The sequence below is a fragment of the Salvelinus fontinalis genome, chromosome 19, assembly GCF_029448725.1.
Source record: "Salvelinus fontinalis isolate EN_2023a chromosome 19, ASM2944872v1, whole genome shotgun sequence".
Classification (NCBI taxonomy): Eukaryota; Metazoa; Chordata; class Actinopteri; order Salmoniformes; family Salmonidae; genus Salvelinus; species Salvelinus fontinalis.
The window spans coordinates 44,193,833-44,212,483 of record NC_074683.1 but is presented as its reverse complement, the minus strand read 5'-3'; the positions used below and the strand labels follow the sequence as shown (position 1 = coordinate 44,212,483).

At 46.1% G+C, this 18,651-nt stretch overlaps 1 protein-coding gene across 1 annotated transcript in view; it reads left to right on the top strand.

The window, feature by feature from the left end:
- Positions 1-18,651, top strand: part of LOC129816800 (collagen alpha-2(IV) chain-like) — a 132,314-nt gene that overhangs the window by 97,447 nt on the left and 16,216 nt on the right. Inside the window, exons 5-25 of the mRNA XM_055871701.1 lie at positions 11,012-11,146; positions 11,263-11,307; positions 11,464-11,580; positions 13,139-13,207; positions 13,386-13,421; positions 13,583-13,636; positions 13,753-13,788; positions 13,912-13,953; positions 14,101-14,172; positions 14,276-14,320; positions 15,058-15,105; positions 15,230-15,265; positions 15,430-15,474; positions 15,620-15,683; positions 15,916-16,026; positions 16,213-16,362; positions 16,497-16,568; positions 16,680-16,831; positions 17,009-17,081; positions 17,202-17,308; positions 17,532-17,724. Coding sequence (XP_055727676.1) covers positions 11,012-11,146; positions 11,263-11,307; positions 11,464-11,580; positions 13,139-13,207; positions 13,386-13,421; positions 13,583-13,636; positions 13,753-13,788; positions 13,912-13,953; positions 14,101-14,172; positions 14,276-14,320; positions 15,058-15,105; positions 15,230-15,265; positions 15,430-15,474; positions 15,620-15,683; positions 15,916-16,026; positions 16,213-16,362; positions 16,497-16,568; positions 16,680-16,831; positions 17,009-17,081; positions 17,202-17,308; positions 17,532-17,724 — 1,702 coding nt within the window. The remainder of the gene's footprint in view (positions 1-11,011; positions 11,147-11,262; positions 11,308-11,463; positions 11,581-13,138; positions 13,208-13,385; positions 13,422-13,582; positions 13,637-13,752; positions 13,789-13,911; positions 13,954-14,100; positions 14,173-14,275; positions 14,321-15,057; positions 15,106-15,229; positions 15,266-15,429; positions 15,475-15,619; positions 15,684-15,915; positions 16,027-16,212; positions 16,363-16,496; positions 16,569-16,679; positions 16,832-17,008; positions 17,082-17,201; positions 17,309-17,531; positions 17,725-18,651) is intronic.

The following is an 18,651-nucleotide window of genomic DNA, read 5'->3' as shown; positions in this document are numbered from 1 at the left end:
CCCTGCATCAGACAGAACACCCTGCATCAGACAGAACACCCTGCATCAGACAGAACACCCTGCATCAGACAGAACACCCTGCATCAGACAGAACACCCTGCATCAGACAGAACACAGTGCATCAGACAGAACACCCTGCATCAGACAGAACACCCTGCATCAGACAGAACACCCTGCATCAGACAGAACACAGTGCATCAGACAGAACACCCCGCATCAGACAGAACACCCCGCATCAGACAGAACACAGTGCATCAGACAGAACACCCTGCATCAGACAGAACACCCCGCATCAGACAGAACACCCTGCATCAGACAGAACATCCTGCATCAGACAGAACACCCTGCATCAGACAGAACACCATGCATCAGACAGAACATCCTGCATCAGACAGAACACAGTGCATCAGACAGAACACAGTGCATCAGACAGAACACAGTGCATCAGACAGAACACCCTGCATCAGACAGAACACCATGCATCAGACAGAACACCATGCATCAGACAGAACACCCTACATCAGACAGAACATCCTGCATCAGGCAGAACACAGTGCATCAGACAGAACACAGTGCATCAGACAGAACACCCTGCATCAGACAGAACACCCTGCATCAGACAGAACACCCTGCATCAGACAGAACACCCTGCATCAGACAGAACACAGTGCATCAGACAGAACACAGTGCATCAGACAGAACACAGTGCATCAGACAGAACACAGTGCATCAGACAGAACACCCTGCATCAGACAGAACACAGTGCATCAGACAGAACACCATGCATCAGACAGAACACCCTGCATCAGACAGAACATCCTGCATCAGACAGAACACAGTGCATCAGACAGAACATCCTGCATCAGACAGAACACAGTGCATCAGACAGTACACAGTGCATCAGACAGAGCACAGTGCATCAGACAGAACACAGTGCATCAGACAGAACACCCTGCATCAGACAGAACACCATGCATCAGACAGAACACCATGCATCAGACAGAACACCCTACATCAGACAGAACATCCTGCATCAGGCAGAACACAGTGCATCAGACAGAACACAGTGCATCATACAGAACACAGTGCATCAGACAGAACACCCTGCATCAGACAGAACACCCTGCATCAGACAGAACACCCTGCATCAGACAGAACACCCTGCATCAGACAGAACACCCTGCATCAGACAGAACACAGTGCATCAGACAGAACACAGTGCATCAGACAGAACACCCTGCATCAGACAGAACACAGTGCATCAGACAGAACACCCTGCATCAGACAGAACACCCTGCATCAGACAGAACACCCTGCATCAGACAGAAGACACTGCATCAGACAGAACACAGTGCATCAGACAGAACACCCTGCATCAGACAGAACACCCTGCATCAGACAGAACACCCTGCATCAGACAGAACATCCTGCATCAGACAGAACATCCTGCATCAGACAGAACACCCTGCATCAGACAGAACACCCTACATCAGACAGAACACCCTGCATCAGACAGAACACCCTGCATCAGACAGAACACCCTGCATCAGACAGAACACCCTGCATCAGACAGAACACCATGCATCAGAAAGAACACAGTGCATCAGACAGAACACAGTGCATCAGACAGAACACAGTGCATCAGACAGAACACCCTGCATCAGACAGAACACCCTGCATCAGACAGAACACCCTGCATCAGACAGAACACCCTGCATCAGACAGAACACCCTGCATCAGACAGAACACAGTGCATCAGACAGAACACAGTGCATCAGACAGAACACCCTGCATCAGACAGAACACAGTGCATCAGACAGAACACCCTGCATCAGACAGAACACCCTGCATCAGACAGAACACACTGCATCAGACAGAACACAGTGCATCAGACAGAACACCCTGCATCAGACAGAACACCCTGCATCAGACAGAACACCCTGCATCAGACAGAACATCCTGCATCAGACAGAACACCCTGCATCAGACAGAACACCCTACATCAGACAGAACACCCTGCATCAGACAGAACACCCTGCATCAGACAGAACACCCTGCATCAGACAGAACACCCTGCATCAGACAGAACACCCTGCATCAGACAGAACACCCTGCATCAGACAGAACACCCTGCATCAGACAGAACACAGTGCATCAGACAGAACACCCTGCATCAGACAGAACACCCTGCATCAGACAGAACACCCTGCATCAGACAGAACACCATGCATCAGACAGAACACCCTGCATCAGACAGAACACAGTGCATCAGACAGAACACAGTGCATCAGACAGAACACAGTGCATCAGACAGAACACCATGCATCAGACAGAACACCCTGCATCAGACAGAACACAGTGCATCAGACAGAACACCCTGCATCAGACAGAACACAGTGCATCAGACAGAACACCCTGCATCAGACAGAACACCCTGCATCAGACAGAACACCCTGCATCAGACAGAACACCATGCATCAGACATAACACCCTGCATCAGACAGAACACAGTGCATCAGACAGAACAACCTACATCAGACAGAATACAGTGCATCAGACAGAACACCCTGCATCAGACAGAGCACCCTGGATCAGACAGAACACCCTGCATCAGACAGAACACCATGCATCAGACAGAACACCCTGCATCAGACAGAACATCCTGCATCATACAGAACACCCTGCATCAGACAGAACACCCTGCATCAGACAGAACACCCTACATCAGACAGAACATCCTGCATCAGACAGAACATCCTGCCCCAAGTCAGCCTCTTATCTGACTGTGTGCTCTGTGTATATGATGGAGAGATTAAAGGAAGTGTCTGTCTGTCTGTCTGTCTGTCTGTCTGTCTGTCTGTCTGTCTGTCTGTCTGTCTGTCTGTCTGTCTGTCTGTCTGTCTGTCTGTCTGTCTGTCTGTCTGTCTGTCTGTCTGTCTGTCTGTCTGTCTGTCTGTCTGTCTGTCTGTCTGTCTGTCTGTCTGTCTGTCTGTCTGTCTGTCTGTCTGTCTGTCTGTCTGTCTGTCTGTCTGTCTGTCTGTCTGTCTGTCTGTCTGTCTGTCTGTCTGTCTGTCTGTCTGTCTGTGTGTGTGTGTGTGTGTGTGTGTGTGTGTGTGTGTGTGTGTGTGTGTGTGTGGTCTGAAAGAAAAAGAAGTGTGTGTGTGAGATATAGTAGGTTTCTGTATCAGAGGTACATTGCATGAAAGCACTTGTCTGAGTGGTTATCACAGATCAGAACAGATACTCATACATGCAGAGTTTGGCGTGCTCCCAGGCAGAGTTACCAGATAGAAAGTACGCTATGCATCATTCACATAGTCACTCTCAAATGGCATAGCTCCTAGGAGTAGAACACCCTTGAGTTTTCTTTCACAGTAAAATCGTCTCTCACATAAACACTGGATGGCAGAAGAGAGCAGTTTTTCAGTATGCATAACTTTACAAACTCAAGAAGATACACGTCTCACCCTTGTGGCCATAAATTGATACTACAAAGTCTTAACCAAGGTTTTGGGTGTTTCCAGTTCACTCTGAAGTTATGCTAGCCCAAACATAGACCTCTTTATTAATAGGACAAGGTCTAATTGCATTCCATAGTGAATGCGTTCGAGACAACTCACAACCAAATCTGTAACTGTGTAGCAGCATGTGTTCTACGTCTCAATGTACACTGTACATTATCCAGTTGCAACCCCCCCCCCCCCCCCCCCCCCTCCCCCCCAGAACAGCCTTAATTCGTTGGGGCATGGCCTCTACAAGGTGTCGAAAGCGTTCCACAGGGATGCTGGCCCATGTCGACTAAAAATGCTTCCCACAGTTGTGTCAAGTTGCCTGGATGTCCTTTGGGTGGTGACCCATTCTTGATACACACGGGGAACTGTTGAGCGTGAAAAACCCATGAGTGTTGCAGTTCTTGACACAAACCGGTGCACCTGTCACCTACTACCATTCCCCATTCAAAAGCACTTAAATGTTTTGCCCATTCACTCTCTGAATGCATGGCTGGCCATGCAGGGCCATCCATTCACATACCCAATCCATGTCTCAATTGTCTCAAGGTCTAAAAATCCTTCTTTAATCTGTCTCCTTCCCTTTGTCTGCACTGATTTAACAAGCGACATCAATAAGGGATCATAGCTTTCACCGGATTTACCTGGTCAGTATAGGATCTATGTCACGGAAAGAAGAGGCATCCTTAATGTTTTGTACACTCAGTGTTTATCCGTAGTCGGTTGATAGTTCTTCTTGATAGGTTGTCCCTTACATCACTGACCGGTGCCCAGGAAATAATTCAATCCAATTGTTAGATGCTACCACCCCACGCCCCAAATCAAAACCAAACATGGATGTCCATGTTTACGTGCACACACTCCATTCTACGTCTTGTCTGCTTCCTGTCTGTGGCAGGAAGAAACAGCGGGTGGGGTGTTTCGCTTCCTCTTCCGTCTCTGGTGCCCGTACAGCAACTGACTACTTAGGACAAACAGGTGTGAAACACAGTGAGAACACAACATGAAATCCATGTTTGGTTTTGATTTGGAGGGGGCTGTTAGCAGAGACGGAAGAGGAAGTGAGACATGCCACTCCTTCATCTTTTCTGGTTCAAATACAGTCAATGAACCAAGTAGACCAGATCCAGCTGCTATTACATTGGTGTCTATGGGAGAGCCACCCCTTAAGTAGACCGGAATTGTGACTATTTTTTTCATTGGTAACCGGCCTGAGTAAGACATCTTCATTTATCCACCTTCTTTGGTGTTATCATCTATCAATTGGATTTAATATCCCTCACCCTGGCCCTAGCCTGGAATCCTTCTCTCTGCTTCTTTACTGTTCCCCCAGAGTGGAAAAACTGTTTCTCCATGTAGGTTGTTGTAATAAAACCATAAAGCACCACTGGGTGGAGTCTCACCTCCACTGCAACATGTTTAGCTGCTGTAGTTGTTTTATATCATTTGACATTGTTGTGGTGCTTTCACCTCTATTAAACACTAAAGCCCTGTTACCGGCCTATAAGGGGACTGAATGGTCTTTCCATGTTCTTTTTACAACATCGGTATGTCTAAAGTGCCAGTGATGTAAAATACTTAAGTAAAAATACTTTAAAGTACTACTTGAGTAGTTCTTTTGGGTACCCTTTGACACATTTTACATTACTACATTCCTAAAGAATATCCTGTCTAGGATCAGCGTGCCGCTAGCGGCACACCCCCCCCCCCCCCCCCACTGAAAAACCAGTGCCGCGAAATTCAAAAAATTTTTTTTTTTTAAATATTTAACTTTCACACATTAAAGTCCAATACAGCTAATGAAAGACACAGATCTTGTGAATCCAGTCAACATGTCCGATTTTTAAAATGTTTTACAGGGAAGACACAATATGTAAAGATGTACATCTATTACCTAAAAACACATTAGCATAATCCACTGTCACGCCCTGGCCTTATTATTCTTTGTTTTCTTTATTATTTTAGTTAGGTCAGGGTGTGACATGGGTAATGTTTATGTTTTGTTGGATTTGGGTGTTTATTTGGTAAAGGGGTTATGGGGTGTAGTAGATGGTTTTGTGTTGAGTGTATATGTCTAGCGTTGTCTATGTAAGAACGTTAGTAGCCTGTATGTTTGTGCACAACGTTTGTAGCTTCACGGTCGTTTTGTTATTTTGTTGTTTTGTTAAAGTGTTTTTGTGTCGTGTTCATCTTCGTGTTAAAATAAAAGAAGATGGCATATTTTCCAACTGCTGCATTTTGGTCCGTTAATCCGCCACACGATCGTGACAGAATTACCCACCATAGGACCAAGCGGCATGGAAGGCGGCAACAGGACCTACCTACACAGGATCTCTGGAGTTGGGAGGACGAATTGGAAAGAGATGGACCTTGGGCGCAAACTGGAGAATATCGCTGCTCTCGTGTGAAAGGTGAGGCAGCCACAGCCCAGGAGAGGTGGTTTAAGGAGGCAGCTAGGAGACGTGGATGGAAGCCGGAGAATCAAGCTCGAAACCGGAATTATGAGGGGACACGTCTTGCACGGAAGCCCGAAAAGCCCGTGAGTAACTCCCAAAAATTTCTTGGGGGGGGGCTAAGGGGTTGTGGGCCAAGGGCAGGTAGGAGACCTGCGCCCACTTCCCAGGCTAACCGTGGAGAGCGGGAGTACGGGCAGACACCGTGTTACGCAGTAGAGCGCACGGTGTCTCCTGTACGTGTGCATAGTCCGGTGCGGGTTATTCCACCTCCCCGCACTGGTAGGGCTAGATTGGGCATTGAGCCAGGTGTCATGAGGCCGGCTCAACGCGTCTGGTCTCCAGTGCGTCTCCTCGGGCCGGCATACATGGCACCTGCCTTACGCATGGTTTCCCCGGTTCGCCTACATAGCCCGGTGCGGGTTATTCCACCTCCCCGCACTGGTTGGGCGACCGGGAGCATTCAACCAGGTAAGGTTGGGCAGGCTCAATGCTCAAGAGAGCCAGTACGCCTGCACGGTCCGGTATTTCCGGCGCCACCTCCCCGCCCCAACCCAGTACCACCAGTGCCTCCTCCACGCACTAGCCTTATGGTGCGTGTCTCCAGCCCGGTATCACCAATTCCGGCACCACGCACTAAGCCTTTTGTGCGTCTCCAGAGTCCTGTGCATCCTGTTGCTGCTCCCCGCATTAGCCCTGAGATGCGTGTCCCCAGTCCGGTACCACCAGTTCCGGCCCCACGCACTAGGCCTAATGTGCGTCCCCAGGGTCCAGTATGCCCTGTTCCTGCTCCCCGCACTAGCCCTGAGATGCGTGTCCCCAGCCCGGTGCCACCAGTCCCGGCACCACGCACCAGGCCTACAGTGCGCCTCAGCCGGCAGGAGTCTGCCGTCTGCACAGCGTTGACTGAACTGCTCGTCTCCCCAGTGCCATCTGAGCCATCCGTCTCCCCAGCGCCATCTGAGCCATCCGTCTCCCCAGCGCCATCTGAGCCATCCGTCTGCAATGAGCCTGCAAAGCCGCCCGTCTGCCATGAGCCTGCAAAGCCGCCCGTCTGCCATGAGCCCACTGAGCCGTCCGCCAGACAGGAGCCGCTAGAGCCGCCAGCCAGACAGGAGCCGCTAGAGCCGTACGTCAGACAGGATCTGCCAGAGCCGCCAACCAGACAGGATCTGCCAGAGCCGCCAACCAGACAGGATCTGCCAGAGCCGCCAACCAGACAGGAGCAGCCAGATCAGTCAGCCAGCCATGAGCAGCCAGATCCGTCAGCTAGCCATGAGCAGCCAGATCCGTCAGCTAGCCATGAGCAGCCAGATCCGTCAGCTAGCCATGAGCAGCCAGATCCGTCAGCTAGCCATGAGCAGCCAGATCCGTCAGCTAGCCATGAGCAGCCAGATCCGTCAGCTAGCCATGAGCAGCCAGATCCGTCAGCTAGCCATGAGCAGCCAGATCCGTCAGCCAGCCATGAGCAGCCAGATCAGTCAGCCAGCCATGAGCAGCCAGATCCGTCAGCCAGCCATGAGCAGCCAGATCAGTTAGCCAGCCATGAGCAGCCAGATCCGTTAGCCAGCCATGAGCAGCCAGATCTGTCAGCCAGCCATGGGCCGTCCCTCAGTCCGGAGCTGCAGTCCCTCAGTCCGGAGCTGCAGTCCCTCAGTCCGGAGCTGCCATTCCTCAGTCCGGAGCTGCCCCTTACCCTGGTGCTGCCCCTTACCCTGGTGCTGCCCCTTACCCTGGTGCTGCCCCTTACCCTGGTGCTGCCCCTTACCCTGGTACTGCCCCTTATCCTGGTACTGCCCCTGACCCTGGTACTGCCCCTTACCCTGGTACTGGTCCTTAGTCCGGAGCTGTCCCTTAGTCCGGAACTCCCCCTTAATGCAATGGGGTTAATGTGGAGGGGGGTCGTTTGGAGGAAGCCTAGGAGGTGGTTAGGTACTGTGGTGACGTGGGGACTACGACCAGAGCCGGAGCCGCCACCGTGGAGGGGAGCCCACCCAGACCCTCCCCTAGACTGTGTATGGTGCGCCCGGAGTTCGCGCCTCAAGGGGGGGGTTATGTCACGCCCTGGCCTTATTATTCTTTGTTTTCTTTATTATTTTAGTTAGGTCAGGGTGTGACATGGGTAATGTTTATGTTTTGTTGGATTTGGGTGTTTATTTGGTAAAGGGGTTATGGGGTGTAGTAGATGGTTTTGTGTTGAGTGTATATGTCTAGCGTTGTCTATGTAAGAACGTTAGTAGCCTGTATGTTTGTGCACAACGTTTGTAGCTTCACGGTCGTTTTGTTATTTTGTTGTTTTGTTAAAGTGTTTTTGTGTCGTGTTCATCTTCGTGTTAAAATAAAAGAAGATGGCATATTTTCCAACTGCTGCATTTTGGTCCGTTAATCCGCCACACGATCGTGACATCCACCATCTTTTATTTGTCCACCAACACCAGTAGCCATCACCAATTCGGCTAAACTAAGATATTTATAGCCCCTAACCAACAAAAAAACTCATCAGATGACAGTCTGATAACATATTTATGGTATGGGATAGGTTTTGTTAGAAAAAAGTGCATATTTCAGGTAGATGGCATAGGTTACAATTGCACCCACCGTCACAAATGGAATAGAAAAACTACTTAGAGCAACGTGTTTACCTACTTACTAATCATCAAACATTTCGTAAAAATACACAGCATACACGAATCGAAAGACACAGATCCTGTGAATACAGACAATATTTCAGATTTTCTAAGTGTCTTACAGCGAAAACACAATAAATCGTTATATTAGCATAGCATATAGCACATAGCAGCCCAGCATTGATTCTAGCCCAAGTGAGCGATAACGTCAACATCGCCAAAAATATATTAATTTTTTCACTAACCTTCTCAGAATTCTTCAGATGACACTCCTGTAACATCATATTACACAATCCATATAGAGTTTGATCGAAAACGTTTATATTTAGCCACCAAAATCATGGTTAGACAATGTGAAATGTAGCTCAGCTGGTCAGGATATGTCCTTGCGCCACTTAGACAGTGATCTACTCTTATACATAAATACTCATAAACGTGACTAAAAAATATAGGGTGGACAGGGATTGATAGACAATTTAATTCTTAATACAATTGCGGAATTACATTTTTTAATTTATCCTTACTTTTCAATACAGTTTGCGCCAAGCGAAGCTACGTCAAAAAACATGGCGTCCTAAGCCACTAAAATGTTTCGACAGAAACACGATTTATCATAATAAAAATGTCCTACTATGAGCTGTTCTTCCATCAGTATCTTGGGCAAAGGATCCTTTCTTGGGAGTAATCGTCTTTTGGTGGAAAGCTGTCCTCTTGCCATGTGGAAATGCCAACTGCGTTCGGGATGAACTGAAAAGCGTGCCCGGCTATTCACATCGTTTCAAAAATAAATGTCCCAAAATCGCACTAAACGGATATAAATTGCTATAAAACGCTTTAAATTAACTACCTTATGATGTTTTTAACTCCTATAACGAGTGAAAAGATGACCGGAGAAATATAACAGGCTAAACTAACGCTTGGAACAGGAGCGGGTCGGTGTCTTCCACGCGCGTTACGCACCAAGAAAAGACTTGCTAGCTACAGGGTTTTTTCATTTGTAGTGCCTGTGAACGCGCAATCGACCCCATTGGAATCGTCATCACGTAAAGGCATCCAGGGGAAGACGTAAGAAGTGTCCGTATAGTCATAGCAATAACAGTGCCCTTTTAACTGACTTCAGAACAGTGGCCAACATTTCTCAAATCTGACTCCATGTCAGGGAAATTGCTGTAGAATGGGCTCTGTTCCACTTAGAGACAAAATTTCAACTCCTATAGAAACTATAGACTGTTTTCTATCCAATAATAATAATAATATGCATATTGTACGATCAAGGATTTTGTGGGAAGCCGTTTCAAAAATTACCCAATTAGCATAAATAGTCTCAACAGCGCCCCCATCCTCAACAGGATATAATGTACTTTTACTCCATACATTTTCCCTGACACCCAAAAGTACTCGTTACATTTTCAAAGCTTAGAAGGACAGGAAAATGGTCCAATTCACACACATAAAGAGAACATCTCACTAAACATACACGCTTCATTTGTAAATTATGTCGGAGTGTTGGAGTGTGCCCCTAGGTATCTGTACATGTATTTTTTTATTTTTTTAAACAACTAATTCACTGACGTCAGTTAAATTATTTGAATTCTATTTGGTTCAGGTTTTTTTCTGTGAGCTCAATGTGCAGTTTCTGTAAAGATACATCAGATCAAGCCTGAACTGTGAAATGTAGTAGGAAGTTGTAGTTTCCAACAGGCCAATATTCTATGTAGTTTAGTGCAGAAAACGTGGTAATTAACTACAATGACCATAATCCATCGCACGCCCGCTTAAACGTGCCCAATTTGTGTGGCGCGGACATGGAGACGGCCCATGTACGCTAGGGGCGACACCGCTCAGTGAAACACCGCTTCCCATTCATTTTCAATGGAAGGAAAGCGGTGAGAAGCGGGTTGTGCGAGGAGAGAAGATAGAACCCGTAATCGACATGATCTAAGTGATTCATAGTTGGTATTCAGCAATCATAAGAGTATGCCGTATTTAACTATGAAGAACTACTAAAATAGTGATTTTGTCAGACAGCATAAGCAGCAGCGCTATAGAGATGAGATGATGACTTTGAATTAAGTAATGAAGTCAAAACAAATATTTTATTAAATGAATGTAAATAAATGATGGTTAAAAAGTGATAAGCATTAATGGACAGTCACTACCATCATGGGACTTTTATTAATTGTTTTATTCAGTGTTGTTACAGCATTCAACCCACATAAGCATTCAACCCACATAATGCATAGTGCATTTCATGTTTGAATTTTTTATATTGAAACCGAAAATAATTATTTAATAACGAACTGAAACTGAACCGACCTCAAAAAGCACTAATCGCTCAGCACTAATATTTATCAGTCTCCACCCCTTGATGTGTTTCATGTCTCTTTTCTTCTGTTGATTAACATGTCTCTCTCCTCCTCAGGGCCAACCTGGTCCTCTTGGCCCGCAGGGACCCCATGGGCCTCCAGGGGGCCTAGGGGACTCAGGAGTCCAAGGAGTCCAAGGAGAGAAGGGCGACCGGGGCAGAGGAGGCTTCATCGGCCCCAAGGGTTCTGTGGTGAGGAACACTGACTGGAGAATTCTTCATTAGAGATCTCAGACTCTGGCTTAGTATTGTGTCTACTCATCAAGTGTTGGTATGGACTTGTATAAGTGTTTTTCATTTCTCCGCAGGGGATGACTGGTGTTCCAGGGTTTTCTGGATCGGACGGTATTCCTGTAAGTGGGATTATATTTTCTCCGAACAAATAAATAACAGACACACCCATTCCAATAAATAATCTATTGTTGTCTTGTTAATACTGTAAGTAGTCTAAATACAACATGCAATGATGTTCTAAAGGTCTGTCATTAACTCCTCCATATCATCTCCAGGGCCATCCAGGACAGGCAGGGACTCGTGGGAAACCTGGAGCAGACGGGTGCAACGGAACACATGGAGATTCAGGGTTGGCAGGGAAACCAGGCTACGATGGCCAGCCCGGGTATAATGTACGTATGAACCCAGTGATGTCACCAGCAGTTGCGATTTTAGTATGTAAATCTTGGTGGGCAAACAATATATATATATTTTTTACATGCATGCCAGCAAAGCCACTACACAACACAACACTAAACAATACATTAATTGCACTATAACGGTGACAAACTGTGCCCACAGGCTGTTAGGTCCTACATAAAGCTGTCCCAACAGCAGTCCCAACACTTTACAACTGCTACACCTGGCTATCAGCAGAGCCTTGTCTGACAGTTTATTCAGCCTCATTTACTGCATTTAAAAAAACATAGCTGATGTGGCTGACTTGCTGAAACAAATGTGGTTTCTAGTGACAATTGAGATGTACAAGCTATGGCATAAGGGGACGACGAGCGGATAAGAGGCAATCCATAATTTTGATTTAGCGAGCGAGGACGGACATAGTCAATATAGCTATTTGTTCATAATTTGTTTTAGGGTGAGGAACATGGGCTACTAACAGCTTACTACACAACATACACTTAGTATTACTTTCTTAGCTACAGTATGCATATCTCCCTGGTATCTCCCTGGTATATTATATAATTTATGCAGCAATGTTTATGCAAACGTTTTTGGACTCACCTTGTTGTGCTGTGCTCACTTGAACAGGAAGGTGGCCAGGCGGTCCTTCGTGGGCACATTTTGTCATCAAACTTTGTCATCAAAGTCTGTCATTCTCTGGATTTATGGTGCTTTCAAGACAACTGGGAACTCAGAAAAAAACAAGGTTAAAACATGATGACGTCAGTGATCTTCAGGTCGAAGCTGTAGAAAGAGGCCCGAGTTCCCGACTTGCAATTCCGAGTTGGATGACCATTCAAAACATTTGCGAATTCCAATTTGTTGTGCAATGTTTATGGCTGATGAGCACCGATACGTTTTAACTAACATTTCTCGTCATTATACCGATACGTTTTAACTAACATTTCTCGTCATTATTTCTCTTCACATGACAAGGATTAAAAAGCAGTTGCCAGTAGATTGTCGACTTGATTCATGATGATGACTGCTAGCTTGCCAATCAAAGCTACTGTAGATATAATGTGATTTGACGTAATTTTATCTGTGGCCAATGACCTTGACCCTTCTTGGATGGGCACTTCTGTAACTCTATGCCAGCACCCAAGGGGCTTTAATTTTCAAGCTCCTCCCTTAGATTTGGCTGTGACGTAGTGTCCCCATGAGTGACAGAACACTGAGCCAATCACGGCGCAACTAGAGAACATTACCAACCCCTACGCTCCGTATTTTCCGCTGGCTGCCGTACCACCACAGAAAGCACTGAGCTAGACTAAAACTGAGCTCTGCTAAAAATGGTGTAGTTCAAAACAGGTGGGGCCGAGCCCTGAATGACAGGTCACCAGAGACGTTTGTAGAGATAGAATCAAGGATTCCATCTTGTAGTCTGAGATGTTGAATAACTCCCTCTCCTTCATTTGATCTTTTCATTATTTTACCCCACCCCCTTTCTTTCTTTCTTTCTTTCTCTCTCTCTCTCTCTCTCTCTCTCTCTCCCCCCCCCCCACACAGGGTCAGGCAGGCAGAAAGGGACAGAAGGGAGACACTCTGGAGCTTAGTGTGTTCATGGAGCGGTTCAGGGTAAGAGAAGAGGGCTAGAGAACTGTGGGATAGACCTGCTATCAGTACAACAGTATTATCAATGTACAGGCTATTTTGAATGGTACATCATGTCATGATATTGTACAGAACACAAATATGATGTACTCTTGTACTCTACACAGAAACAACCTCTTCTCTCTGTGTGTCTTTTCTACAGGGAGATTCAGGACAGCCCGGATATCCTGGATTTGTTGTAAGTATGGCGCCGCCGCCTTTCCCTGTCACTCTAAAGTTATGGTACAAGATAGCCAGCATCATTATACTATATATATATATATATATAGCTACTCCATATAAAAAATTACATTGCACTCTGACATTCTATCTTTCTCCATCCTCCCTTCTCTCTCTCAGGGTCCTCAGGGTTACCCAGGTCGGTCGGGCTACAGAGGACTCCCAGGACCACAGGTTAGTGGTGTGTGTGTGTGCGTGTGCGTGCATATGTATGTGTTGTTGTACCATATACACCCTTCTGTGTACTAGATAGATACCCAATCATTATTCTGGTTTGTTTCCTGACTCAGGGCCCATTAGGGTTTCCTGGCCTTCCTGGACCAAAGGTAAGGTCCTCACATCAACTAATTTGTACTATGTTTCATCTCTCATAGAAGATACGTGGCTAGTGTATGAGATTAAAATACATTAATAAGGATGTGTTTTAACCTGGTGTGTTTTCTGCTCAGGGCACCATGACCAAAGTGTTGAAGGGGGTCAAAGGAGAAGCGGTATGTGACTGCAGGGACAATTATATGTTTCAAATAGTTTTTTACTGCCCAGCACTTAATGTGTTTGACTTCAAAAATATTATGATTGTCAATGCTGTCCTCATCTCTGCTGCATGATTCTCACTGCACTTCTCTCTCTCACCACAGGGTGAGGCTGGACAGCAAGGTCCCCCAGGGAACTCCACCCATCAGCATACCAGCCCACTTACCGGACCCTACGTCAGTACAGCTCCACACTTTAATATGTTCAAAAATAACAATAAATATTTTGATTGTGTGTGAACTGAATCACTCTAACAATGTTCTGCTTTGTCTCCTCCAGGGCAGAAAGGGTGACAAAGGGTTGAAAGGTGAAACTGGAGTTGAGGTAAGTGACCTCTCTTCTCCTGTGGTCTCTATAATACCATGTTCCATCTTGACTGGCTGCATCAATGCTTGGTATGGCAACTGCTTGGCATCCGACTGCCAGACCCTACAGAGGGTAGTGTGTAGGGCCCAGTACATCACTGGGGCCAAAATCCCTGCCATCCAGGACGTCTATACCAGGCGTTGTCAGAGGAAGGCCCTAAAAATTGTCAAGGACTCCAGCCACCCTAGTCATAGACTGTTCTCTTTGCTACCGCACGTCAAGCGGTACCGATGCATCAAGTCTGAAACCAACCGGACCCTGAACAGCTTCTACTCCCAAGTCATAAGACTGCTAAATAGTTAGTTACATAGTTAACCAAACAGCTACCCGGACTATCTGCATTGACCCTTTTTGCACAAACTTTTTTGTCTCATCACATACACTGCTGCTAGTATTTATTATCTATCCTGTTGTCCCTTTATTCCTAGTTATATGTACATATCTTCCTCAATAACCTCGTACCCCTGCACATAGACACGGTGCTGGTACCTCGTGTATATAGCCAAGTTATCATTACTCATTGTTTATTTACTATTACTTTTATTATTACATGTTATTACTTTTCTATTATTTCTCTATTTTCTGTCTCTGCATTGTTGGGAAGGGCCCGTAAGTAAGCATTTCACTGTTAGTCTACAGCTGTTGTTTATGAAGCATGTGACAAATAAAATGTGATTGTATCTGTTACTTATCAGGCTGACAACAAAGGAGAGACTGGGATTATGGGGATGCCTGGGCAAAGGGTTAGTATTACACAAACATTATACTGTACAAATTACACATACATTATTATACCTTATTGAACCCTTCTCTTCTTTGTTGCTTTTGAGATACTGACCTGTTGAATATCCTTGTGTGTTCTTTCAGGGTGTCCCTGGTCGGGATGGAGAGCAAGGACTAAGGGTATGTTTGTGTGGCACAACAATGCCAAGATATCCATATTATTGCAGTCAGTAGTATGTGTTGGTCTTTGTGGGCTAGTAGAGATGTTGCAGTTGTATCTTTAGTGCTCTTGATGGTGCTGGACACCTTTCTCATAAACTCTCTGCCTCCGTCTTTCCCTTTAGGGGGACCTTGGAGAACCAGGATTTAGGGGCAGAGATGGCCAACAGGTTTCTACAGTTGATACTCACATCAAAACACTGTGATACTATCAGATCTTTGATTGGACAGTGGTCCATTCTAAACTTTCCTTCAAATCCGAACACGCAAGCTATATACATGTAGTAGGTTTTAACAGAAGGGGATTATTTTTAGGGTGCCATCGGAGAACCTGGGGAGTTGATCTATTATGAAGGTCCCTCAGGAGGACCTAACAGAGGTATGATTAGCCAATCAACTCATCAATCACTTTTCTATCAGCATCAACTATCTATCAACTATCAATATATAGTATCGTCTTTCTCCAGGTAGTCAGCCTTTCATTGAATATGATGTTGAACATTAAAGACTAGCTTGTAGAGTTGTTATAATATATTGCTTACTGTTTTATTGTTATAATACTGATCGGTATATTGATACTGATTGATGTCCATGTTGGGGTGGGGATGTAGTTGGCCCCCCTGGACAGCTGGGACCCCAGGGAGAGATGGGTTTGCAGGGGGAGAAAGGTCTGCCAGGCCGGGCTGGACCTCCTGCTAGGAAGAGTGATAGTCAATTACAAGGTCAGTACCAAACCCTTACTTATCTAGTCAGTGGCCAGTAGTGTTAGAAGGTTTTTACACTAGTTACAGTGATGTGGCAATGTAGATCTATTGTACTTATTAATATGGTATAATAACAATTATTATAATTGTATTGTTAACAAGTTGTGCACTGTTTTATCTCCCTTATACCTCATGCTCCAACAGTGGAGTACCTGTGGGGTCCGTTCGGGGAACCGGGGGTAAAGGGAGAGACGGGCCCACCTGGAGAGCCAGGTATCCCTGCTCTCAGCCCCGGACCCCCAGGTATCGACGGCATTTCTGGGTTGAGGGGCCCACCCGGACCACCAGGATCATGTGAGTGTGGACATGAAAGAGATTCATATTGATATTTTATTAAAAGGTTGTTTAGTATGATGGAATGATATTAAAGGAATGTGTTGAGTTGTAAATGTGTTTCTTAATATGTGTATGTGTCAAAATATCTGCAGGGGCGGACTTCTACAAGGGATTTGCTGGGTCGAGAGGGCGGCCAGGCTCTGCAGGGAGAAAAGGACTGAAAGGTTAGAGTGTGTGTTTATTCAGACATGTAATCCGTGATCTACGTTTGTGCGCTGTATGCTCACATGTTATGTCTTACAGTACAGCTGATCTGAGTTGTGTATGTGTTTTAGGTGATCATGGGTTGTGTGAGTGCAACATTGTCCACTCTCCTCCGGGCCTGCCTGGCCCTGCTGGTAGCCAAGGCGACCCTGGAATGAGTGGCGAGTTTGGTCAGCAGGGCGAGCCAGGCGAGCCAGGACCCCAAGGTGTCATCGGACTGCCTGTAAGAACAACTAACACCACCTCAGCTTGACAACGTCTACCTCGTAACAAATATCACATATCACTTTCAGTAGGGCAACATTCATCTTAAACATTTCTCTTAATAGTTGTTTTCCTCTCCAATCTCACTGGCTTCCTATTCCCCTACTATATGTCCCCGTATTTCTTTCCTCCATAGGGGTTCCCTGGTGCCACAGGACAACCGGGTCCAAAGGGCAGGAAGGGCGAGTTGATTTGGGCCAAAGAGAAAGGTGGAGCATTTCTTATTCTTTCTTTTCACACACTTGTATATCCTTTATACAGTGGTGAGTGTGAGACACCATGAAGCAAGTGTATGTGTAAATGAGTGCGTTTGTGTGTGAACTCTACAGGATATGCCGGGGACCCAGGAGATCCGGGTGCGACTGGTGACCCAGGATTGCAGGGCTTCCCTGGGCCAAGTGGGATCAATGGATTCCCTGGGAACCGTGGTCTTTCAGTAAGTGGCCTACTAGTGCAACATAATACCTGCTAAAGATCCATTCTTGTCTTTCCCACCACCTACTTTCTCATGGATAACCTGCTGTTCAAGCACCTCAAACACTTTCTACCTGATAATGTGTCTATAATATTAGCTGTTTAAGCCAATGCAGCTGTGTAGATCTTTAGCATTACAGGGAGGGATATGTTCTGAGCTATATGTCCTGTGTTCTCTGTTCTAGGGGGACGCACCTGAGGGACTCACTGGAGAAAAGGGTTATCCTGGCCGGTCGGGTCTCCCTGGGTTGTTTGGACAGATGGGAGAACCGGGACGAGTTCTAGGTGCCACTAAAGGGGTCAGAGGGTTACAAGGCGATGATGGGGATGATGGGGAGCCGGGTTACGCTGGTGTCAAAGGTCGAGCTGGAGATCCAGGTGTGTTACCCTCTCCCTCTTTTATCTCTCTTTCTCTCGCTCTCTTTCCCAATTACTCTGAGTACTTCTGTTTTCATCTCTCTTGAACGTTTTCATTATTTTCTTCTCTATCTACCCTATCTCCTCCTCCGTTAATTGTGGGGAAAACAGAAAGACTAGTTGTAGTAGGGGGCGGCAGGTATCCTAGCGGTTAAGGGCATTGGGCCAGTAACCGAAAGTTCGCTGGTTTGAATCCCCGAGCTGGCAAGTTGTAAAAAAATATTCCGTTCTGCCCTTGAGCAAGTTGACCCCCAAAAACAAGTGCTCCCCGGGTGCCGATTAATCGATTAATGCAGCCCTCGGGCACCTCTCTGATTTACTGCATTCAGTCGTGCAAGTAACTAGGTATCCCCTTTCCCCATAGTTGTATGGGGAAAGGGAATCCAAGGCCTTGTCATGAATGGGACTGTACAAGAATGTCTTATACCCTTGTGTCCAGAGATGGGCAGTATTTCTGTTTCATGTATTTCAATTACTTCTGAGTATTTTGAGTCATTTGTATTACACTAGGCTGACCTAGGGCTCCCGAGTGGTGCAGTGGTCTATGGCACTGCATCTCAGTGCAAGAAACGTCACTACAGTCCCTTGTTCAAATCCAGGCTGTATCACATCTGGCCGTGATTGGTACTCCCATAGGGAGGCGCACAATTGGCCCAGTGTTGTTCAGGGTAGGCCGTCATTGTAATTAAGAATTTGTTCTAAACTGACTTGCCTAGTTAAATAAAGGTTTAAAAAAATATATACACTTTTGTGGCCCCCCTTTCACCCTGCATTGGTATCAGAAGTCTGATGGCACTATGGTGTGATAAGAGCGTCTGCTAAATTAACTACATATAAACGTATATGTAAAAATGAACAATTGCAAAGCATGCTTAGTATTATTGTAAT